The following is a 23,691-nucleotide window of genomic DNA, read 5'->3' as shown; positions in this document are numbered from 1 at the left end:
GGAGGATCCTGGGCAAACTTGGACTACTTCTTTAGGCTTCACTTGTTTTATCTGCCTTAAAGTGGGGGCTTCCCTGGATGTCCTCCGTAACCTCTCACTGTCTATAATTGAGCATCTCTCCCCTGGGGCAGGTGTTCTGGTAGATCAGTGGCCAGTTCTGATCCTATGTAACCGATGCTTAGAAAGAGATAGGATGCAGAGCACTGGATTTAGAACCAAATAGACCCTTGGTTTAGCCTGGTAATAGCTGTGTGACTTTTTTTTTTTTTTTTTTTAGTTGGGGGTCTCTGTTGCCCTGGTTGGAGTGCAGTGCCACGATCACTGCTCACCACAGCTTGGGCCTCCTGGGCTCAGGCAATTCTTCAGCCTCCCAAGTAGCTGGGACTACAGATGTGCGCCATCACGCCCGGTCACATTTTAAAAATTTTTTTGTAGAGATGAAGGCTCGCTGTGTTGTCTAGGCTGATCTCAAACTCCTGGGCTCAAGCAATTCTCCCATCTTGGCCTCCTAAAATGCTGGGATTATAGGTGTGAGCCATTGTGTCCAGCCTAGAAGTGACAGTTGTCACTGTATGGCTGGGACCCCTTGAAGCCAGATTTTCTATGCTCATTCTCAAATATGATATTCCAGTCACAGCCCTGGTAACATAACCACCGTTTCCAATTGTATCCTACTATAAAGAGAGAGCAAACCTTACTGAATTTATGCAAGTAACCCTATTGCCATAAGACTACTCGTGAGTGGCTTCCAAATTTTGGAGGGATCAAGTAGGGAGAAAAGGTAAATGTTTCCACCTTTGTTCACAAAATTATATTTTATCAAATTGCTGTAAACTAGATAGCTTAAGAGAAAAAGTTTTCTTAAATCTGGAAAACAAACAAGTAAAGAGCTAATAATGTGTCAAATAAAGTCATAAACACCTTCGTCCGTAGCTTAATCTGGTGTAATTAATTTTTGTTCTGTTTGGTCTTGATTAGCGGTTTCATGAATTCATCAGTTTCTTCATTAGAGCTCTGAAAAATTTTTATTTAGTCAATTGATCTTAAAGTTTTTGGAAACTTGTATTTAAGATTACTTGTTAGAGTCTTATGAACCTGGTTATAAATGCTTTTAGAGAAAGAATCAAACTGTGGATGATGGAGACTTAGAATAACCGTGGTTAGAAATCTGGTGGAAGTTCATCGTAATCAGCAGTTGACAAGGAAATTTGTCAATTTGTTATTTTTGTGGCAGGTAACATAACCAGAATTATGACTGATAACATATTAGATTTCTAAGAGTTTTATACCATTTTGGAACATTTATGTAAACAACATACCCATAGATGTAATTAAAAGAAGATCTACCATCACTTTTTTTGAGTCAGAATCTCACTTTTTTGCCCAGGCTGGAGTGCAGTGGCTCACTCATAGCCACCGCAGCCTCGACCTGCTGGTCTCAGGTACTCCTTAACCTCAGCCTTCCAAGTAGCTGGAATTATAGGCGTGTGCCACCATGCCCAGCTAATTTTTTGATTTATTGTTGAGATGAGGTCTTACCAAGTTGCCTAGGCTGGTCTCAAACCCCTGGGCTCATGCAGTCCTCTTGCCTCGGCCTCCCAAAGTGCTGGGATGACAGGTGTGAACCACTACATTTGGGCTAACATCACTTATTATTTGACAGTATTTCCCATTCACTTAACCAAATAAGGCTAATCACTTAATATCTCTACAAGATGAGAAATACATCCTTTGAGGATCTCTAATGGCTTGACTGGAAAGTTCCTAAGTTCAGCTGGTCAAAAACAGGATCACAGGTCACTATGAAATACTAGTCATACATTTAGCCAGAGTGATAATCAAAGACTTCAAAAGCAGTAGAGAAGGTAACATGCATGTTAAAAACAAAGGACAAAAAGCCTTAACCCTTTTATAGCTCAGTTTTTTGGTACTTGAATTTAATTAGACACAGGAAGAGTGTGTCCAAGGTTATGAGTGTTTGCCATATTATAGAGGAACATAGGCAAGAAAACTAGTATCTTGAACAAGAGAGTACTTGATCTTAGTTAAAAGCATGAGAAGTTCCCTGGCTACATGGAACAATTTAGATAGATGAAGAAAAACCAAGTTATATTAGAAGAAAACACTTTTCTTGGCATTCAAGGCACAACGTTTCAGTGTTAGGCCATAATAACAGAACTGGAGAAAAAACTTATAGGAACTGACAAAAAAGTTAAAAGAGAGTTATCATCCCAGCCAAGTAAAAAGGTATACTCTCTTGCAACCATAAAGAAGAACAAAATCATTGCCTTGGCTGGGATGTATTAATAGTATCAGACCGTCAAATTAAGTGAACTATCACAGAAACAAAGAACTGAATACTGGATGTTCTCACTTATAAGTGAGCCCCATCACTTATCACCTTAGCACAGGGCAGAATCGGCACTAGGGGAAGGAGGGAGGGAGGAGGGTAAGGGGCACGTGGTAACACAAAGGGTACTTGGTCCACTAGCAGGGGGAGTGAGAGCTACCTAAAGGCCCAAACTTCACCTGCATGCAGCCTACTTATGTAGTAGATCCTCACTTGTACCCCACAATTGTATAATAAATAAATACTTTTTTAAAAAGGCGAACAGGCCGGGCTTGGTGGCTCAGCCTATAATCCCAGCACTTTGGGAGGCCGAGGCAAGTGGATTGCCTGAACCCGCGGGTTTGAGACCAGCCCAGGCAACTTGGCGAGACCTCGTCTCTACAATAAATCAAAAAGCCAGGTGTGGTAGTGCACGCCTGTAGTTCCGGCTATTTGGAAGGCTGAGGTGGAAGGATCACCGGAGCCTAGCAGGTCGCTGCTGGGGTGGCCACGAGCGTGTCACTGAACTCCAGCCTGGGCGACGGAGTGAGACTCCAACTCAAAACAAAACAAAACAAACAAACACATTTAGTTAACCTAAAAAAAAAAAAAGATGTGCCCTCTCAAAGAAGAAGAAAAGCAGAAGGCAATGATGTATGACCAGCAAATCACATGCTTAAAGATAAAAGAAAATGAACTTTCACAGGAATAGGTATTGCATGTGGTACCTGTGGTTTCAAAGTGAGTAGCAGCCCTCTTACCCCAAGACTGCCTTGCCTCCTTGCTCTTTGTTCCTTCTTCCTTTCTAAGGACAGAAGTTTCATACCCTTCTGGCTGCATGGGATTCCTGTTAGGATAAGGGATTGAAAGGGAATACTGTTGACCACTATGCCTCCCCTGGGCATAGCACCTCACCCAGACCTCCCTCCTTGCAGCAGGGAGGAAACCTCCTTAAGCCTTCTTTTACAGGTGAGGAAGCTACTAAGGCTTACACTGAGCAGTCTGCCCGAGGTTCCACAGTCAGGGCCAGGGACAGGTCTCCAACTCAGAGCTCTAGATGCTGACCCTGTGCTCTAAGCATTCCTGTGTTTCTAACATTTATCTTCCTTCTACCATCCCATAGGTCTGTATTATATGCCTGCTGGTCACAGGCCCTGGGCTAAAGGCTGGAACTTCAGGACTTTCCAAAGCTTGTTTCTTGGTATTGGAGGCTTTTCCATGTCAGGGGAAGTTGCTGTTCATGTATACTCTATATTTTATATAGCACCAACCTCTGGATCTCGCTGTCTTTCTTTGGGTCACTTCTCTAGCTCCAGGGTCTTGGATATGGACCTTTTTCAGTTCCTGGCCTTCCTCTTTGTCCTGCTACTGTCTGGGACAGGAGCCACAGGCACCCTGAGGACCTCTCTGGACCCGAGCCTGGAGATCTGTATCCTTTCGGGTTGGTTGATGGTTCATGAGCTGTCTCTGAGAGGTCTATAAATGAGGTCCCCCTATTGGGGGATTCCAGAGATGATCAGGCCCAGCTGACGGACCAGGGCAGAGAAGGTAAGGTGCTCTAGCCAACCTTGAGCAAGTCAGTTCTCTCCTGAGCCTCAGTTAAATGGAGATGGCAAGGCACATTTCTAGAGCCAAAGAGGCTCAATGAGGACTGTACATATGCCTAGCACCTTGTGAGCAAGACCCGGGCAGAAACTCAGGAGTTCTGGATTATTTGAACTATGATGACCGTGGTGTACTGAGCCACCTCCTCTGGACCAGGCTTTGGGGATAGAAAGAAGAATCAGAACCAGCCCTAACTTTGAGGCGTCCACAGGTATAGGGGGAGAAAGTCCACAAACAAACGATCGTACTCTGATCAGGGCTATGATGGACACAGTAGGAGTCAGGGATAAATACTGTACTGTGCATTTTGAGACAGGCTTGAAAGAATAGAAACTACTAGTGAAGGGTAGGGAACATCCAAGGCAGAGGATACAGCGTGAGAGAGGTGCAGTCCTAGCTTTGAGGCATCCATAGATATAGGGGGAGAAAGCATCCAAACAACGATCATTGTACTCTGGTCAGGGCTGTGATGGACATAGTAGGAGTCAGGGATAAATACTGTGCTGTGCATTTTGAGACAGGTCTTGAAAGAATAGAAACTCCTAGAGGAGGGTAAGGAACATCCAAGGCAGAGGATACAGCGTGAGAGAGGTGGAGGTTCTGGAACAGTGGATGTATGTGAGAGAGGGCAGAAGACCACAGTGAAGGGAAGGCAGGAACCAGGTTCTGGAGGGTTGGGAGGATGGGGACTGGATGAATGATGCATTGCGGGCTGTACCTCTCAGTTTGTTCCTTTCCTGGAGGTCCCAGCCATGGGCATCCATGGCCCTTGCAGATACTTGTTGCTGATGAGGAATGGGCCTTTTGGGTCATGACCACCAGGTTGTCCAGACAGGGCTGTTGATGCAAGCCCCTTAACTGAATGCCTCCAAGACAAGAAGATGTTTGAGGTGAAGCGGAGGGAGCAGCTGTTGGCACTGAAGAACCTGGCACAGCTAAATGATGTCCACCAGCAGTACAAGATCCTTGATGTCATGCTCAAGGGGCTTTTTAAGGTATGTGCAGGCAGAGGGCAGCTCGTGGCAGGACCAGTTTTTTATCTGGGCACTGATGGATAAGTAAGAGTTCCCTAAGACAGGTGTCCCCAACCCCTGGGCTATGGACCAGTACTGGTCCATGGCCTGTTAGGAATCAGGCCACACAGCAGGAGGTGAGCATTGGACGAGTAGAGCTTCATCTCCTTCATCTCCCGTCAGATCTGTGATTCTCATAGCACAAACCCTATTGTGAAATGTTCATGCGAGGGATCTAGTTTGCGTGCTACTTATGAGAATCTTACATCTGTCTCCCACATCCCATCGTCTGTGGAAAAATTCTCTTCTAAGAAACTGGTCCCTGATGTAAAAAATGTTGGGGACAGCTGTCCTAAGGGGGGGAATGGTGTTCAATGAGGTGGGGAGCAACATGCAAAAGAGTCAAAGTGGAGTTTAAGTAAGTGGGGATGGGGTCAGTCTGTGACAGGTTCTGCAAAGCCACTCAGCCTAGGTGGGGTTCCTTCAGGTACTGGAGGACTCACGGACAGTGCTTATTGCTGCCGATGTGCTCCCAGATGGACCCTTCCCCCAGGATGAGAAGCTGAAGGATGGTATGGTTTTCCCCACCCCACCCTCTCCTCTTCACAGCCCTGGTCTTTAGCTCTTCCTTCTCTCTGTTCTTGTCACTCATTTTTTTCTCCCTGGAAGTACCCTCTTGTGTCACCTTTCAAGTGATCCCTTGGGCAGATAGTCATTTAGTCTATGTTTCTCCAAGCATTTCTGGACTTTAGATCCAGTTTCTGTGCCTCTGACACAGATATACTCCTTTGTCCTAGCCTGTGCTTGGAGCAGGAGGACCAAGGAGAAGTCACCACCCACTACAAAACCAGAGGCCGAAACAAGGTCAGTTAGTCATCACCCTGATCCTTCTGGTAGGAAGAGCAAGAGTTGTTCTCATTTAAAGAAAAGACTGAGGCCTGTCAGAGTGGCTGAGCCAGTGGAGGCAGTTACCAGTACTCTTTACTACTATTTGTAAAGTTCCAACTCCATTAAATCCCTTTTCAGACAAAGTGGGGAAAACATATATAAATAAGATCCCCTCGTCTAAGAATTTCTCTTCCACACTAACTGGCTACAATCTAATTCTTAGATTGCACTGCTTGAGAGAGGATATAAGCAACCCTTATGTATCGAATAAGTGATACTTTACAAATACCAACTCTAGTCTCCACTATAACTCTGTAAGGAAAGCAGTTTCCTCTATTTTCCAGATGAAAGAGGACAAGTGACTTGCCTGGCTCTTCCCTTTGAACCAAGTTGACTCCCAAGTTGTTCAAGGTTCAAGATTATCCTGAAGCCCAGGGGTTGCTGCCTAACATGTCTCAGATCCAGCCTGGCATATCTTTGGAGTCTCTTTGTCTCTGGGTGGCCTAGCCAGTGCTGGTGAGGGCTGCCTGGGCACTCTCTTCTGTCTCCAATAGGGGCTGCCTTCAGAGTTGTGTATAGTTCTTCATGCCAGCCTGGGTCTGGAGGACTTGCAACCATGATGGACATATTCCATGGTGAGCAGGTCTATGCAGACCTACCCACAAAGGCCAAGGGAGCTTGAAGGCCAAAGAAAGAAGCTGACAAATTCAGTTTCAGAAAGAAACATTTAATAGGGACTTTTGAACAGAAGTAATATTTTGGGTGGCCATGAGACAGTAGATCCCTGCACCCACCTTCAGAACATTTCCTTTACAGAGCAAGTGTTTTTGTTTTGTTTTTTTCTTGGTTTTTTGGAGTCAGGGTCTCACTCTGTCACCCAGACTGGAGTACAGTGGCATAATCACAGCTCACCGCAGCCTCAACCTCCTGGGTTCAGGAGGTCCTTCTGCCTCAGCCTCCTGGGTAGCTGAGATTATAGGCACACACCACTACGCCCATCTGATTGATTTTTATTTTTTGTAGAGATGATGTCTTGTTATGTTGCCTAGGCTGGTCTGAAACTCCTGGCTTCAAGCAGTCCTCCTGCCTCAACTTCCCAAAGCGCTGGGAGTACAGATGTGAGCCACCACAAGGCCTATATAGCAAGTTTTTTTTTTTGATAAAATGTATATCTGGTCATGTCTCAGACTTTCTTGTGAAACTTAGGACCATTGGTAAGATTCACTAAACATCTTTATGTGGCGTTATTTATGCTACAGGCATTGTTTAAAGATCTTACTGCAGAATACCTTGGTATGCAGGGGTCAGATATTGACCATCATGGCTGTTTTACTTCAGGATAGCATCACTCTTGCTCTGCAACAGGCTGTTTTCCTAAAACACACTAACAAAGCCCGGTCTAAACAGATCTATTGACCAGCAGAAGAACATTAGTGAGAAAATTGACAAAATTAAAATAAGGTCTGTAGATTAGTTAATATAATTGTGTTGCTGTTAATTTTCTAGTTGAGATAGTTGTACAATGGTTATATAAGATGATAACATTAGAGGAAGCTGAGTGAAGGAATTTTGTGTTATATTATGTAAGTCTAAAATAATTTCAAAGCCGGGCTTGGTGGCTCAGCCTGTAATCCTGCGCCTTGGGAGGCTGAGGTGAGTGGATTGTCTGAGCCCGTGGGTTCGAGACCCGCTTGGGCAACTTGGCAAGACCTCATCTCTACAATAAATCAAAAATTAACTGGGTGTGGTAGCGCACGCCTGTAGTTCCAGCAAGGCTGAGGCGGAAGGCTTGCTGGAGCCCAGCCGGTCGAGGCTGCGGTGGCTGGTAGTGGCCACTGCACTCCAGTCTGGGCGACAGAGTGAGACTCCAACTAAAAAATAAATAAATAAATAAAAATAAAATAAATAAAATAATTTCAAGACCTAGCATGGTGGCTCATGCCTATAATTCCAGCACTTTGAGAGGACGGCAAGATTGCCTGAGCCCAGGAGGTGGAGACCACCAGTCTGGGCAACATGATGAGACAACCTTGTCTCTACAATAAAAAAAATTAGCTGGGCATGGTGGCTTGTGCCTGTAGTCCCAGCTACTTAGAAGGCTAAGGCGGAAGGATCACTTGAACCCAGGAAGTTGAGGCTGCAGTAGCTGTGATTGTGCCGCTGTACTCCAGCCTGGGTGACAGAGTGAGACTCTGACTCAAAAAAAAAAAAAAGTAAAATGAAAATAAAGTAAGAGCCAGGCTCGGTGGCTCAGCCTGTAATCCTGCGCCTTTGGGAGGCTGAGGTGAGTGGATTGCCTGAGCCCGCGGGTTCGAGACCTCATCTCTACAATAAATCAAAAAAATCAGCTGGGCATGGTAGCGCATGCCTGTAATTCCGGCTACTCGGAAGGCTGAGGCGGAAGGATCGCCGGAGCCCAGCAGGTCGAGGCTGTGGTGGCCGAGAGCGGCCACTGCACTCCAGTCTGGGCGACAGAGTGAGACTCCAACTCAAAAAAAAAAAGAAAAGAAAGTAAGTTCAAAATAAGAACTTAAGAAGCATGTAAAGTGAAATAGAGTGGAAGGAATATTAAAGAAGAAAAACCATGGCCTGTTCCCTGGCTATCCTGACAGACCTGGCCTCTCACAAACACTCTTGTGTTAACACCAGAGCCCACAACTGGACATTTGAATACCATATCAGGGAGTCAGGCCCAGCAAAGCCTTGTGTGATGCGTCAGCATCCATGTACTAAACAACACTCTCCTGTGGTGAGATATGCCTTTGGGCAGACACACAGACCTGGATTTGCAGCCCAGATTTGCCGCTCACTAGCTTCTGAGCCTCAGTTTCTCATCTGTAAAATGGGAACAGCAGTCATATCTCACTCTGAAAGTGGTTACGAGGATTCAGTGAGCTGGTGGACGTAAGATCCTTAGCCCACACTACACACATGGTCATGGGTGCTGTTCTTTTCTCTGCTTAGTGGGTTTGGTGGGTGCCTCTTTCTTTGGAGGCTGTCAGGTCCTAGCCAGGCAGGCGTTAGGCAGGTTTCTACTCTGGCCACTTATCAGGATCCTCTTGACAGCTTTCTCCCATGTGGTGGAGAACACGGCCTTCTTCGGCGATGTAGTACTACGCTTCCCGAGGATTGTGCACCACTACTTTGACCGCAACTCCAACTGGAACCTCCTCATCCGCTGGGGCATCAGCTTCTGCAATCAAACAGGCGTCTTTGACCAGGGGCCCCACTCGCCCATCCTCAACCTGGTAAGGGACAGAGGAAGCCCAGGAGCCCTCTGTCTGGTGATGGGCCAGGAGCCTCACATCTGCCTTTAGTTGGACCTGAATCAGTGCTTGGTTGTGTTTTCTTTGTTGGGCATTAGGGTACCTTGGGCCACAGAAATTCCATTTTAAGTGGTTCTGTGCAGATCTGGATCCTTTGAGGTCATCACCTGGCCCACATCTGCCCAAGCCTGGGACCTGGGTCCCTGCATGGAGGGAGCGGCTCTCTGGTAAGCAGAAGGCAGAGGATGACTAGCTTTTCCTTTTTGCAGATGGCCCAGGAGCTGGGGATCAGTGAGAAAGACTCCAACTTCCAGAACCCATTTAAAACAGACCGCACAGAGGTGAGCTGCCAGGGGCCTGTGGCTGTGTCTACTTTGCTTAGGCTGGGACTTGCAAGGGATGGGGCCTTGGGTGACTTTAGACTTGGAGTCAGACATGCCTAGGTCTGGATGTAGAAACCATCACTCATTTACTGGAGCCTGTGGGCGAGTCACTGCTCCTCTTGCCACAGGTTCCCTGTCCATGGGGTGTAGACTTCAGCTATGGGAACTGTTGGGGGCAGTTGGAGGCTGTAAATACACCCATCCCAGCACAAAATAGGCATCCCACTTCAGGTGAACATCAGGGCAGCCAGGGAGGTCAGCCTACACTCTTCCCTTGAGCCTCTGAGTACCATCTGGCTTCTATCCTGCTCTCCTGCACATGCTCTCATTCTAGGAGGCTGAGGTGGACTCTGAGGACTGGAGGCTACAGTTTGGGATGAAAGATGAGGACACATACAGTGGAAGGAGGAAGGGATCAGAGGTGGCTGGACATAGCCAGGAAGGGCAGGAAGGAAAGGCTGCATGGTTGGTGGCTGGAGGACTATATAGGGGAGTATTGGCTCTGTGAATGTTATAGGATTTTACCCTGCTTGTAGGCCCATGAACTAGCCTATTTCTGCTTCATGGACACAGGTCAGAGACATCGGACTCTATTACAACAAATGCAGTAGCCAGAATGTTGGCTTGGTTGTGTTGGTTCACTTTGTTCCCCAAGTCCCCTGGTGGATGCTACATGTAGTGGGTGTGGATCACAACTGAGAACCACCAGTTTAGGAAATTTACCATTTTTATAGTGAACAGAGGCAAGCCTACTCTTTGTTTGGTGGGAGACATTGCCTCAGTCTTCAAGGATGCTCTCTACAGACAAATCCTGAAAAACGGTCCAGGGAAAGAGGGGTCAGGACTTTGTATTTTTGGTGTACCCAGCAAGAACATGCAGGGACGCTCAGGGCCATGGTGGGTTGCCCACCCCAACAGTCTACCCCAAGCCCTACATGTCTTGGATTAACTCAAATTTTCTCATTAATATGACATTTAGTCTGATTAGTTTGACTGATAGAGGCTGTAGGACCAAATCAATTCAATTTGTCTCATACTTTATTTACTTAAGGCTACTATCAACTGTACTCTAAAAAACAGAATGGGGCCAACCTGCAGTATTGACCTCAACCATGTCCTCCAGGGTCTCAGACTCACCCGACTGTGACTTAAGTCCTGGTGGGACCAGTAGGTCTCATTTTAGACGATCAGGGTATGTTCTAAGACCAATCTATTATCCATCACTACCCACATGAGAGCATTGAGATTGACCTGTCAATCTTTGATGTTATTGCCAGTAATTACAGACTGCAATGAATGGGCCCAAAGAAACCCTTGTCCCCTATAGGGATACATCCATGACCCATTCTTTCCCATGTTACACTTGATTTGGATCTCTAGCACAAGCTTTGACTAAGCCCAAGGACAGTGTCACCATGGAGCTTCATTTGCCCTACATGGCATAATCCAAGGCTGCTTGGGCATCAGGAGAAGCAGATGAATTTGTACCTGTCAGATTAAAACAAGGTTATTCTGGCTTGTATGTCTGCACAGGATCACTGTTGGGAATTATCTTTGATGGTATTTGGCACAGCAGAATAGTTCAGTGCTGATGTGTCTATGTGAGTTTTCCTCTCACGTGGACTGGAATGATATGCCCAACAGCTGGCCACATTGACAACAGCAGCTGCCACTGGGCTTTGGCAGACTACGATTGTATCGCCAAGTGGCAGTGCAGGATCTAAGAGACAAAGAGAGCAGTAATTGCTCCCCACACTTTCTGGGTGCCAGGATTATTTGCTACAAAATCTATGTGTTGGCCGGGCTTGGTGGCTCAACCTGTAATCCCAGCACTTTGGGAGGTCAAGGCGAGTGAATTGCCTGAGCCTGCCGGTTTGAGACCCACCCAGGCAACTTGGTAAGACCTTGTCTCTACAATAGATCAAAAATTAGCTGGATGTGGTAGTGCGCGTGGTAGTTCCGGCTACTTGGAAGGCTGAGGCGGAAGGATCACCTGCACCCAGCAGGTCGAGGCTGCAGTGACTGGGAGCGTGCCACTGCACTCCAGTCTGGGCGACAGAGTGAGACTCCAACTCAAAAAAAAAAAAAAGAAATCCATGTGTTTTATCCCAGAAACTATAGTTTTACTTTTTCTCTAATTGCTTACTACTCTCACGTAGACCTTTTATTCAGAAGCATCAGGTCTGAGTAGGACCAGGGCATTTTTACAGATTTATAGAGACCTTGCTATATCTTTATCCACGTGGGCCCCTCAGGGAAAATCAGCAAGCTGTAGACTCAACCACATGCCCATAATCCTATTGATCTTGATCCATACCATTCCAGCCAGAGACTCAGGTGGTTGACCCAGAAATATAGAGTCCTCTGCTTTGTGCACCAGTCATTGGTAGTAGATGTGTTGTCACATCTAGTACAGTGATACATTTAGGTGACAGTGGCAGTGATCTGGATGGTGTAGGCTTGATGAGCAGTTCGAATCCAGTTGGATTCTCATCAGAGAATTGATCTCATCAGAGAATGATCCTTACTGTGGGCATCTAAATGAGTGACCCAGACTGTCCAGTTTGCAACTAAAATTTGTTTCCACAGTTTTTGGCTGTAAAGAAGGTTAAGTGTCTTTCATTTGCTGGTTTGCAGTCTTCAGATGGCTAGGACACTGACAACAGTTCAGAATATAACATGCCTAGTTGTTAGGAGTATGACCTAAGCAAGGATGATGATGGTTTTTAATTCAGGTCATTGTCTGACTGGCCTTTATGGCAGTTAGTCTTCCAATTTTGTCACTGGGGCTGGATAGCTGCTGCTACCCATAGACACCTGTGTCAGGGGTTCCCAAAACCACTCCCAGGTTTGATGATTCACAAAGAGGATTCACAGGACTCATCATATAGTCATGTTCATGGCTGTGATTTACTACAGAGAAAGAATACAAAGCAAAATCAGCAAAGGGAAAAGATGCATGGGGCAAAGTCTAGGGGAAGCTAGGCACAGCTTCCAGAGTCCTCTTCCACTAGAGTCACCCAGGATGTGCTTAGTATCCCCAGCAACTAGTTGTGATAATATGTGTAAATGTTGTCTGCCAGGGAAGTTCATGCCCAGGTTTTTACTGGGAGCTGGTCATGTGGGTACTTTTTGCCTAACTTGTACAAAAACCCCAAACTCCCCAGAGGAAAGCAAATATTCAGCTTTATACAAACAGTTTAGGCACAATGAACCACTCCTATCAGTTAGGGTGGTAGGAGCCCTCCTGAAATGCAAGTTCCCAGATGCCAGCCAAGGGCTAGCCTTGGAAACGGGTCTTTAATTTATTTATTTATTGAGTCGGAGTCTCACTCTGTCGCCCATGCTTGAGTGCAGTGGCATGCTCATGGCCACCGCAGCCTCAACCTGCTGGACTTTGACGATCCTTCCACCTCAGCCTTCCAAGTAGCTGGAACAACAGGCGCACACCACCACGCCTGGCTAATTTTTTGATTTATTGTAGAGATGAGGTCTTCCCAAGTTGGCCCAGGTTGGTTTTGAACCTATGGGCTCAGGTAATCCTCTTACCTCAGCCTCCCAAAGTGCTGAGATTATAGGTGTGAGACATGCAGGCCTCTTTTTTTGTTTGAGTTGGAGTCTCATTCTCGTTGCCCAGGCTGGAGTGCAGTGGCATGTTCACAGCCACCACAGCCTCCACCTGCTAGGCTTAGTTTATCCTTTCCTTCAGCCCTTCAAGTAGCTGGAACTATAGACACACGCCACCATGCCTGGCTAGTTTTTGTGATTTGTTGTAGAGATGAGGTCTCACCAAGTTGCCCAGGCTGGTCTCGAACCCCCGGGCTCAGGCAATCTTCTCGCCTCGGCCTCCCAAAGTGCTGGGATTACAGGCCGAGCCACCGCGCCTGGCCGGAAGCAGGCCTTTTAAAGAATGGCAGTCAGGCTGACTGTTAACTCTTTTCTGTATAATGCTATTAATGTTTTTTTAGATTAGAAAATACAGTTTATTTAAAAACTAAACTAGAAAGAAAAAGAGAAAGAGGAGATTCACCTCCTCAAGGTAGGGAAGGGGGCCAAAGCTTAAGAAAACATGACCTGGCCATAGCTCAAAGAATACATAGCTACCCATAGCTTAGCAAGCCAATGACCTATGCTATTTATTTTTAACTTAGCTGAATTACAGCAGATCAGGTCTGAGTACTTAGGGGAATTGAGACCCCTGTTGAGCCAGTGGCTTTGCTTTATGTGGCAGAGAGGGGGATAATGATTTTTCCCACTGGGATAGCTGGCACTCCTCCATGAAGGACTTAGATAACATATTCTCTCAAGGTTGCTTGCTGCAATTATAACCCCAATAAATGGCCCTGGTCAGGGACAGTCAGGGCTTTACATTCTTGGTATATGCAGCAAGAAAACATGCAGGGACTCTCAAGGGCATAGCGAATGCCTTTCCAAGCAAGGATCACCTGTGGAGATGCTTTATTGCTGTGATGCTGGTTCTTCTCGTCCTGCAGGTCATGGATGTTTCACTTTCAGAGGAGGGTTGAGCACGGCCACAGAGAGAATGGGTACCATGATAAATTTGAGCCTAGCTTTATCATAATGTACTCTATTTGGATGTAGCCATAGCAACAATATACTTCCATTTCTTCTTGTTGACTGGGGACTGTTCTGAGGTTTTACTCACTTGTTGATAATCCACCATGGACCTGCCCACCAGCAGCAGCCCAGGTTTGTTCAGCTCCCCTCATACACTCCCACCATGCTGGTGTGTGTTCTGGGAGTTCTCTCTGGCTCCTTTTTTTTTTTGAGTCGGGTTTCACTCTGTTGCCCAGGCTGAAGTGCAGTGACACAATCACAGCTCATTGTGCCCTCCTCCTCCTGGGTTCAGGCGATCCTTCCACCTCAGCCTCCAAGTAGCTGGAACTATAGGCATGCACCACCACATCTGGCTAACTTTTTTATTGCCGAGACTGGTCTCGAACTCCTGGACTCAAGCAATCCTCCTGCCTTGGCCTCCCAAAGTGCTGGGATTACAAGTGTGGGCCACTGTGCCTGGCTTCTCTCCTATTTCTCTTGTACCATCACAAGTGCCAACTCGCATCAGGCTGTGTGCCAGCCACTGTCCCTGTGTAGGATGCTGGGCCTGTCCCTGCCCTTCAGATATCCACAGTCTGATGAGGAAGGCAGCAGCAAAATATAGTCCCTAACCAGCATGATCACTGTACTAATGGAAGATGGAAGCAAAATGAACTCTGAGACACTAAGAGGGTACCTGACCCAGACTCAGGAAATATATGATGGAGGCTATGGAATAAGTAAGTTCCTGGGTGAATCAGCTGAGGCAGGGCCTTCCAGGCAGAGGAACAAGCCTGTGCAAAGGCTCAGATGTATAGCACATTCATTTGTCCAGTATTTAGTGAGTGTCTGTTAAATCTCAGCCCCTGGGGAAGCAGACTCTGCTCTCCTGGGAGTGGCATTCCAGTTGGGAGAGACAGATGGTCAATTAAAAAATATGTAATATGGTAGGTGATGACAAGGGCTGGAGAAAAAGCAGGAGAATATGGTTAAGGAATGCTCAAGGTGAGGGTATAGTTGCTATTGCACATGCCTTGGGCACAGTCTTACTGAAAGACCTGAAGCAGGGGAGGGAGCCAGCCATTTCTCCTAGGGTAGAACATTCTGGGCTGAAGGAGCAGCAAGTGCAAAGGCTGTGAGTTGGGAGCATATTTGGGGGAGCAAGTAGGGGTTGTGAGTTGAGGTCAGATTGTAGGCCAGATCCTGAGACCCCCAAAAGTCTTTGCAAGAGACTTGGAGAGCAGGGTGATAGACTGTGACTTACTACTTTAAAAAGATCATCTGGCTGCTGTGTGGGTGATGGCCAAGGACCAGGGTAGTAGTAGGAACACAGATGAGGCGGCTGCTCTGCTCGTCTGTTTGGGAGTTGATGTTGGCTGAAAACAGGGAGGCAATAGTGGAGCTGGTGAGAAATGATCCAGTTCTGTTTCTTGTTTGGAAGTAGAGTCAGTAGGCTTTGCTGAGGAAGTAGATATGGTGGGAGAGAGAGAAAGCAGCATTAAGATTTTTGGCTGAGCATCTGGAAGAACGGGGCTGCCATTTTCTCAAATGGTTAAAGAGAGAATCAAGAGTTTGTTTCTGCACCTGGTGAGCATCTGGATAAAGACACCAAAGAGGCAACTTGATATATGACTCTAGATTTCAGAGAGGAGGTGGAATCTGGAGATACAAAGTCATGCTTGTGTAGAAGGCACTGAAAGCCATGGGACAGGACATAGTCACTTAGCGCACCCAGTGGGCAAAGAAGCAGTCTGAGGACTGAAGCCTGGGGTATGGCTGCCACTAGTGGTTGGGGGAATGAGGAAGAACTAGCAAAGAACTCCCAGAAGGAGCAGTCAGCATAACAGTGGCAAACCCAAGAGAGCTGTTTCCCAGAGACTAGAAGCAGAAAATGTTACAGGAAAGAGGGTGCAATTGGTTCATCCAGTGCTGCTGGGAGTTCAAGGAAGATGAAGATTGAGAATCGACTGCTGGATTTAGCAATGTGGATGCCATTGGTGGTCTTAATAAAACCAATTTTGGTTGCATATGGGGAAGAAAAGATTAGATTTCGAGAGAATGAGAGGATTGTAAATGGATGTGGCAAGTATAGACAACCCTTTTGAAGAGTTTTGCTTTCAAGGAGAGCAGAGTAATGAGATAATAGCTGGAAGGGACTGTAGGTTCAGTTTTTAGTCAGATGGAAGAGACTAGCATGTTTGTACTGTATGTTGATGGAACTGACCCATTAGAGAGGGAAAAACTGATGGTACAGAGGGGCAAGTTGCTGGAGCCTCATTTAGAGGAGGTGAGGAGGGATGAGATATAGTGCAGGGGAAGGGTTGACCTTGGGTGGAAGAGCAGAACTTAATCTTGAATAGGAGAGGAGGCAGAGTATGTGGCACAGAAACAACTATTGTTGGGTGGGGTGGTGGGAGCTTGTGGAAGTTGTCTTTTGCATGCTTTCATTCTCTCTGTGAAATAGGAAGCAAGGCAATGGTCTAGGAGTGAGGAGGGGTGTGTTGGAGACTTGAGGAGAAGGTATATATAGAAAGAAGAGCAGGAGAGTGAGTGGCCAGGGAACTGTGCTGGGTTGCTAGGCAGCTTGTGGTTAGCATCAGGAACTTAAAGTGAGATCAGATAGTGCAGTTGTTTTTCTTCAGCAAGTTCAGCTGCAAGGATGTGGGGCTGGAATAAGCAGGAAGTTGGATTTATCCAGCCTTGAAATTTAACTTGTTGGATTTATACAGCCTTGAAATGTAGCTTGTGCAGGCAGTGGAGGAAGAGAGCCCTGGACATTGAGCTGTCTGCAAAGGAGCAGTTTTAAGGATGGAACACAACTCTGATCTTCAAAAGGGGAAGTAAAGATGTGAATGGGACAGTGAAAAGGTGGTAGGAGCAATGGATTGTAGGTCCTAGTAGAATCAAATAAATGTTAGGGTTAAGGAATTAGGGAAGAGTGGAATGCCTGAGGTTATAGGAGGGTACAGTTGTTGTCTAGGACACATAGAGCAGGATCGCTGGAGGGAAGGAAGAGATGAGGCTGGAGAGGTAGGCTGTAGTCTGGGGCCTTGAAGGCCAAGCTTGGAAGTTTGAGGTTCTGTCCTGGAGCCAGATGCATTTTTATAGAGCAGTTCATAAAGAGTGAATTTGGGATAGAGTGGCAATAAATTGATAACTGGCACAACAGAAGGCAGCTGAAGCACAGAGAGGTATAGCAATAGACCTGAGGTCTTACAGCCAGTAAGTGATGGGGCCAAGATTCAAATGCAGGGGGTTTACCTCTTTAACTGTGCTCTTAACCACTGTGTGTATGTTCGCCATCAGCCTGGTGACCTGACCCAGGCTGGTCAGGTACAATTGGGGGTGGCCAGGAAAGACTTCCTGGAGGAGACATCTATACAAGACTTGAAAGATGAGTACGTGCTGCCAGGCCTAGGTAGGAAAGGGAGTGGGGAAAGGATGGGGGTGTTTCTTTTCTAACCCAAATAGGTTTGGGTTGAGCCAGCTGAGATTGGAGGTGCCAAGATCTCTTGACCTGCCCTTCCCTAGCCAGAGTCAGAGAGAATGGGGTCCTCTGTGGCTTGGGGCATCTTCCAGCTTCCCCTCTTAAGTGGATCAGGATTCACTCATAGAGACAGGAGCTGAGTGTCGAAGGGGAAGCACTAGGCAGGGAAGAGGGTGGCCTGCGGGGCTAGTCCTGGCTGGGCCTACTATGTGCTGTGTGACTTGAGCATGTCACCTACCCTCCCTTGGCTACATTTCTGTGATTTTCCCTTTCAGGAGCATAACTCAGTCTAACCTGGTAGATAGATTACTCCACAAGGTGGAGCTCTTAGTTTGTTTTTAATGTCAACCTTGACCACACATTTGTTATGTTTGCCCTAAGAGCAAGGGGTGTGTTTTACAACATAGCTACCAGTGTTTTGGGCACAGTACATCCTCACTTAGGTTCTCGGAAACTATAACTTTAAGCGAAACAATGTGTAACAAAACCAATTTTACTACAGGCTAATTTATATAAGCAAGCATATTTCTGGTTCTAAAAATATCACCAAACTTCTAAATGAAGACCAAAACACTTATACTATTAAATACTGAAATAAGTGAGCTATACCTACATTTAAGAAAGAGTAATAAAAACAAGATAATTATTTACCCAATTATTTCAGTTTCAGGTCATTGGTGGCCAGTCTCTTTGCCAGTAGCTCAGGGTATAAGGTGAGAAACAGCCCTGGACAGGATGTCATCCCGTCACAGGGCACACTCACATACACTCTCTGCTTAGACTGGGACAATGTAGACACGCCAGTGAACCTAACATGCACATCTTTGGGATGTAGGAGGAAACCAGAGTTCTTAGAAGAATACCCATGTAGACACAGGGAGAATGTGCAAACTCTACACAGATAGTGGCCCTAGCCAGGAATAGATTTTTTTGTTCCTCATCAACATTATAGTGACATGACCTTGAATGAAACCAGGTTATTCGTTATTTGAGGACCTACCGTACTATTGTATTTCATATTCTAACATGGCTTACTCACTCATTTTTAAAAACACTTATTGAGTGCTATGGAGAAGGCAGGCAGATACTGTTCTAGGGGCTTGTGGCATAGTGGTGAGCAACACCTGACACAACTCTCCTGTCTTCGTGGAAATGCTGTCATGGAGGCAAAAGGCATGACATGGTGGATCACAAGGGAGAAGCACTGAGAAGGAATTGGCACACAGTTGAAGAGAGCACGCCATGGAGGAGGCAGCCCAGCAGGGAGTCAGAGCAGGTCTGGAGGGCAGTGACAACTGAGCTGAAGGTAAAGGGGCCGTGATTGGAAAGAGCATTCTGGGCCTAAGCCACAGCATGTGCAGAGACGTGGAAGTGGAGGACACAGGGAATCCAAGAGCATAAAAGGGGCGTGTAAGACAGGACTGGGGAAGTGTGCAGAGTGGGCCTGCAGATGTATCGTATGGAACTTGGTCCTGAAGGTCCTGGGGAACCATGGAAGGATTGGAAGCTGGTCTGTGACACAATCAGATTGGCATTTTGAAAAGATCCAACAGCAGTGAGGAGAATGGCTTGAGAGGGACCAAAGTGGATGGAGAGACCTTGGGAGACTCCTGCATTCATCCAGCAGAGAGATGGAGGTGGTGATGGGTGTGGCCATAGTAAAGACAGAGAGAGGTAGAGGGTTTATGAGAGAGATTTAGGCAAGCGGGTCTGGAAAGAGAGCAGAGGGAGGAGAGCAGAGGGAGGAGAGCAGAGGGCCTGGGGCTGCAGTTGAGGAATGTCCCCCTGAAGTCCTCATCCCCTGTCCACCTGGCTTGCCCTGTGTGCCAACTCCTTCACTGACCACCATCGTCTTCTCTTCCTCCCACCTCACGTTCAGAGCCTGCTGGTTTGGCCTCTGACCTACCTCTGTTCATGTGTGCTCTCTCACCTAGAGAGTACAACCTGTACTCCAGCGGCAGCCTTCCTGTTATAAGTCACTGGTCTCCCTCCCCTCCTCGTGAAGGGTGTGGCAGACGGGAGCTTCCAAGGTCTTTGGTGATCTCAGCCACTCTACCCCCTCACCCTGGAAGAGTCTGTTTGTTGTTTTTCATATGCTCCATGCAGGTTCCCACCTCAGCATCTGTCCCTCTGCCTGGAATGCCCTTCTCTTCCCTTGCCCTGTTTGCGTGGCAGACTTCTGTTTATCTTTCAAGACCCACTCAGTAGCTTTCCCTAAGCCCATTTAACTGTCTCTGTGTCTGAGGCAGGGCTTGTGTCCAAGCAACCTTCCTATCTTCACACCTACCAGCAGCCTAGTTCAGAGTAGACCATGCTACCACAAACTAAACCAGACCACCCTTCTCTTCCTCTCAGTTCATTCCCAGCACTGACCCTTTCCAGAAGGCACTGAGAGAAGAAGAGAGACGCCGGAAGAAAGAGGAGAAGCGGAAAGAGATCCGAAAAGGCCCAAGGATCTCAAGATCCCAGTCTGAGTTATAGTCCTGGAGTGGCTCAGGATGCAAGGGGCCAGGAGGAGACCAGTTGGGAAGTAAGAGGTGCCAGTGTTGTCATGGCAGAGCAGCATCAGCCATGGTGGTGAGCACCCAGCCCTTCCAGATCAGGAGGCCACATTTGCTCGGCCCTCTGGTGCTGGGTCTGAGCCCTGACTGAAGGGACTGAGCCTCGGGGCTGGATTTCCTCCCAGGGATCTCCCTGGAGTGAGTACCAAGCATGCCATCAGAAGACAAGTGCTGAAAACATGACCCTGTGGGGACTGCTGGATCCTTCTGGTGGATTAGGGCTACTGGATGACTGGCTGCCACTCTTTGTGAGGAAGCAGCAGAAACACGTTCTGACCATGAGTGAAGGTGCCACCTGGCTGTGGCCCCCTGTGTTACTGAACTGCCAGCACAGGTCCCAGACACTCTGCAGAGACACAATAAAAGCCAGCAAACTCTTTGGACAGACTGATACTGGTGAGGGGGATGTGATGAGACCAGGGTCCCCCTGGATGTAGAAACCAACTTGGGGGATGTTTCTGTCCCATTAGGAGGAGCTCCAGATCCTGGCAGGGCAGAGAAGCAGGTGTTTGGCTTAGGTCTCCTATTCTCGCCTCAGCACTGCCCTTGACAAAGGATCAGTATTGGGAAGGGACCTGGAAGTGGTCCTGGGAGGATGTTTAACCCAAGAAGACCTTGGAGCAACATGATCTCTGTCCTCAGATTTCTGGGGACAGTCACTGAGCAGGCACAGGGAAAAGTCAATTTGTCCTCTCTGCAACACTGAAAGCCTCAACATGGTGGAGAGGGAGGGAAGGGACAGGCTGCAGCCCTGCAGGAGGCTGGACTTTGTAAAGGCAGGGCTACCTTGAGCTTCACTGCTCAGACAGCAAGCTTCTCATCTCAGGAGGTATGTAAGCAGAGACCTGTGGCCACAGACACAGAATTAGGTCCTGAGTGGACAGTGTGGTTTCTGGGGCCCTTGGTAGGGGCAGCTGCCCTTCAGTGCTCCTATCAACCAGAGGAAGGAGGGGTTTTGGTAGGAATTCTAACTGTCACTTTGACCTTGCCAAGCCAGGGTCTACCTCTTAAAGGAGCAGACACACAACCATCCTAGATCCCCTGACACCTGACCCCCTACCACTGACAGAGCCTAAGGGAGACCTGAGTCTTAGTCCATCAGACTTGATGACTACCCATTCCCTTCCCTGTGCTGTGGCTTCCCTGGCAAAATTAATTTGGTGGTGTCTGAATTCCCTGCCCAGCCCTAACCTGTTTCTCTGAAGCTGACCTCCCTATGAGCAAAGTGAAGCTAGGCCTCATGGAAAGGCCTAGAACATCCTACACCCCCTCAGTTACTCAACAGCAAGGGAATAAGAAGTATCTGGAAGAGAGCTGAGTGTGAGGGCTGGGAGAAGGTCTGGAGAAGTTATCAGAACTGCCCACCACCTCCTAGGTGGTCACCTTGCTGGGCAGTGGAAGCAGGGCCAAGTAGTGGGACTGACCCGACAGACCTAGGCTCCATCCCCAGCCCTGCTCCTCCTAGGCTGTGTGACCCCAACCACATTTCAGTGAGGATCATGTGGGATGTTGGACACTAGAGTTTATGAACTATAGGGTTGTACCATGGGAAAGGGTCAGATTCACTGGCTCAGCTGTTTAACCTGACATGGTGCCTGCAGATGAAGCTGGGAGCCATTACCAGTCCCCAGGCTCTTCTCTGGGGGCTAGGGGGGAGGAGACAACAAGCCACGCCCTGCCCTCTTGCTGGAGAGTGGTTATGGTTGCTGACTTAGCAGGGAGAGTGCTTACCCTTTCCTTTAAGTGGGGAAGTAACTTTCTAAGAAATAGGGCTGTTTGGCAGTGGGCCTAGCTTTCTAGGGGCAGCAGGGAGGTTAAAGGGTACCTCAGGACAGTGCAGGAGTGGTTCCAGCTTTGGCTGGAGGTCCTACTGAATTACTTCTAACGGCTCTGTCAATAGCAGGATTTTTTTTTTTTTTAAGTTGGAGTCTCATGCTGTTGCCCAGGCTGGAGTGCAGTGGCACGCTCATGGCCACCGCAGCCTTGACCTGCTGGGCTTAGGCGGTCCTTCCCCCTCAGCCTTCCAAGAAGCTGGAACTACAGGTGTGCGCTACCATGCCCATCTGTTTTTGATTTATTGTAGAAATGAGGTCTCATCAAGTTGTCCAGGCTGGTCTCGAACCCCTGGGCTCAGGCAATCTTTTCGCCTCAGCCTGCCAAAGTCCTGGGATTACAGGCTTGAGCCACCACGCCTGGCCTATTAGCAGGATTTTTGAAGCAACACTGGGAAACTACAGGGCGATGGGGAAGGCAGCCCACTGTGGTGGGAAGACCTAAGCTACTTGGGACTAGCCTGGGCTCGCTCTCGCAGGCTGTTGTTATCAGAACCAGGCACTTCCACTCAGATCCTTGGGTCCCCCATCTGAGAGTGCCCAGGTGGTTGATGGGATGAGAGCCTATATATAGGCAGAAAGTGTTCTCAGTGATAGGTGCTTTTTTCTCATGGTTCTTTGTTCATTCCAAAGATTAGCTGAGTGCCTACTATATGCAGAGCCCAGGAGAGGGGCCTGGTCTTACCTGTCTTCTTGTCTGTCCATCTGGCACCACCTTTTGCCCTAGGCTCTTCCCTCTATGCTTTGAGCCTCCCCATCTTGATTGATGCTGTCTTCCCACCCTCAAATGGGCACTGTCAAAGAAACAGAGCCACTTTGCTCACCTCTTCTCTCCTGTCCTTTGTTGCCACTGTTGCTTGTTCTGGAAATTCTACCTTCGGAGTCTTACTACAGGCAGTGCCCACTTCCCAGCTGTAAAGACCCCAGGACACTTGTTTGTCCAGCCTCCCCTTCCAGCTGAGATTCAGTTATGTGACCATAGCTCCATGAACTGGATGTACCCAGCCTGTGTGGGAGTCCTGCTGGTGGTGGGAGTGGTCACAGGTACCAGGGGTAGCAGTGGAGGGGTAGTTCTAGTGGCCAGTCCAGTAACTGGTGTTAGGGGTGCCCAGTGGTGGCAGTAGTGATATTTTCAGTGTGATATTGGACGTTCTGTCTATGGCACCTCTGAAGCTCCCCATTATCCTTTAAGGCAGGGTTTCCCAACAGTGGCACTGTTGATATTTTGAGGCAGATAATTTTTTATTGTGTGTGTGAGGAGGGCAGTCCTCTGTGTTGTAGGATATTTAGCAGCATCCTTAGCCTCTACCCAGTAGATGCCAGCAGCAGTCCCTCAGTTATGACAACCAAAAATGTTTCCAGACATTGCCAGATACCTAAGGCAAAACCTCCCTGGCCCATAGCCCTTCTCCCTCCTTATCCAAGCTCCACCTCTTCTGCCCTGTCATTGTCCTTAGATGCTGTTGACAGCTTCTTTTTGAGGTGATCCTCCCAGGCTTCTTGTCCTGGTTCCCTGCCCTCAGTTTCAGCCTGCTTTAGCTCTTCCTCATTCCTCTTTCCTCAGCTGTCCCCCATTTATGTAAAGTTTTGTGGTTTTTGGCCACATATGGTCGCTCATGCCTGTAATCCTAGCACTTTGAAAGGTGGAGGCAGCTGGGCTTGGGCTCAGCCTGTAATCCCGTGCCTTGGGAGGCTGAGGTGAGTGGATTACCTGAGCCCGCGGGTTCGAGACCCAACTGGGCAACTTGGCGAGACCTCATCTCTACAATA

At 47.7% G+C, this 23,691-nt stretch overlaps 1 protein-coding gene across 2 annotated transcripts in view; it reads left to right on the top strand.

The window, feature by feature from the left end:
* Positions 1 to 23,691, top strand: part of CCDC134 (coiled-coil domain containing 134) — a 25,778-nt gene that overhangs the window by 475 nt on the left and 1,612 nt on the right. The window contains exons 2-7 of one of the 2 annotated variants that reach the window (XM_008062014.1): positions 3,640 to 3,758; positions 4,808 to 4,929; positions 5,435 to 5,519; positions 8,902 to 9,083; positions 9,371 to 9,442; positions 19,884 to 20,098. In XM_008062014.1, coding sequence (XP_008060205.1) covers positions 3,656 to 3,758; positions 4,808 to 4,929; positions 5,435 to 5,519; positions 8,902 to 9,083; positions 9,371 to 9,442; positions 19,884 to 20,009 — 690 coding nt within the window. In that variant the 5' untranslated portion in view covers positions 3,640 to 3,655 and the 3' untranslated portion in view covers positions 20,010 to 20,098. Of the gene's footprint in view, positions 1 to 3,639; positions 3,759 to 4,807; positions 4,930 to 5,434; positions 5,520 to 8,901; positions 9,084 to 9,370; positions 9,443 to 19,883; positions 20,099 to 23,691 lie in introns of those variants that run through there. The other variant, XM_021714432.1, reaches the window with a different exon arrangement.

This window comes from Carlito syrichta, unplaced genomic scaffold (genome assembly GCF_000164805.1).
Source record: "Carlito syrichta isolate Samal-C Ts95f unplaced genomic scaffold, Tarsius_syrichta-2.0.1 Scaffold305648, whole genome shotgun sequence".
Classification (NCBI taxonomy): Eukaryota; Metazoa; Chordata; class Mammalia; order Primates; family Tarsiidae; genus Carlito; species Carlito syrichta.
This window is presented reverse-complemented; position numbering and strand designations above follow the sequence as displayed.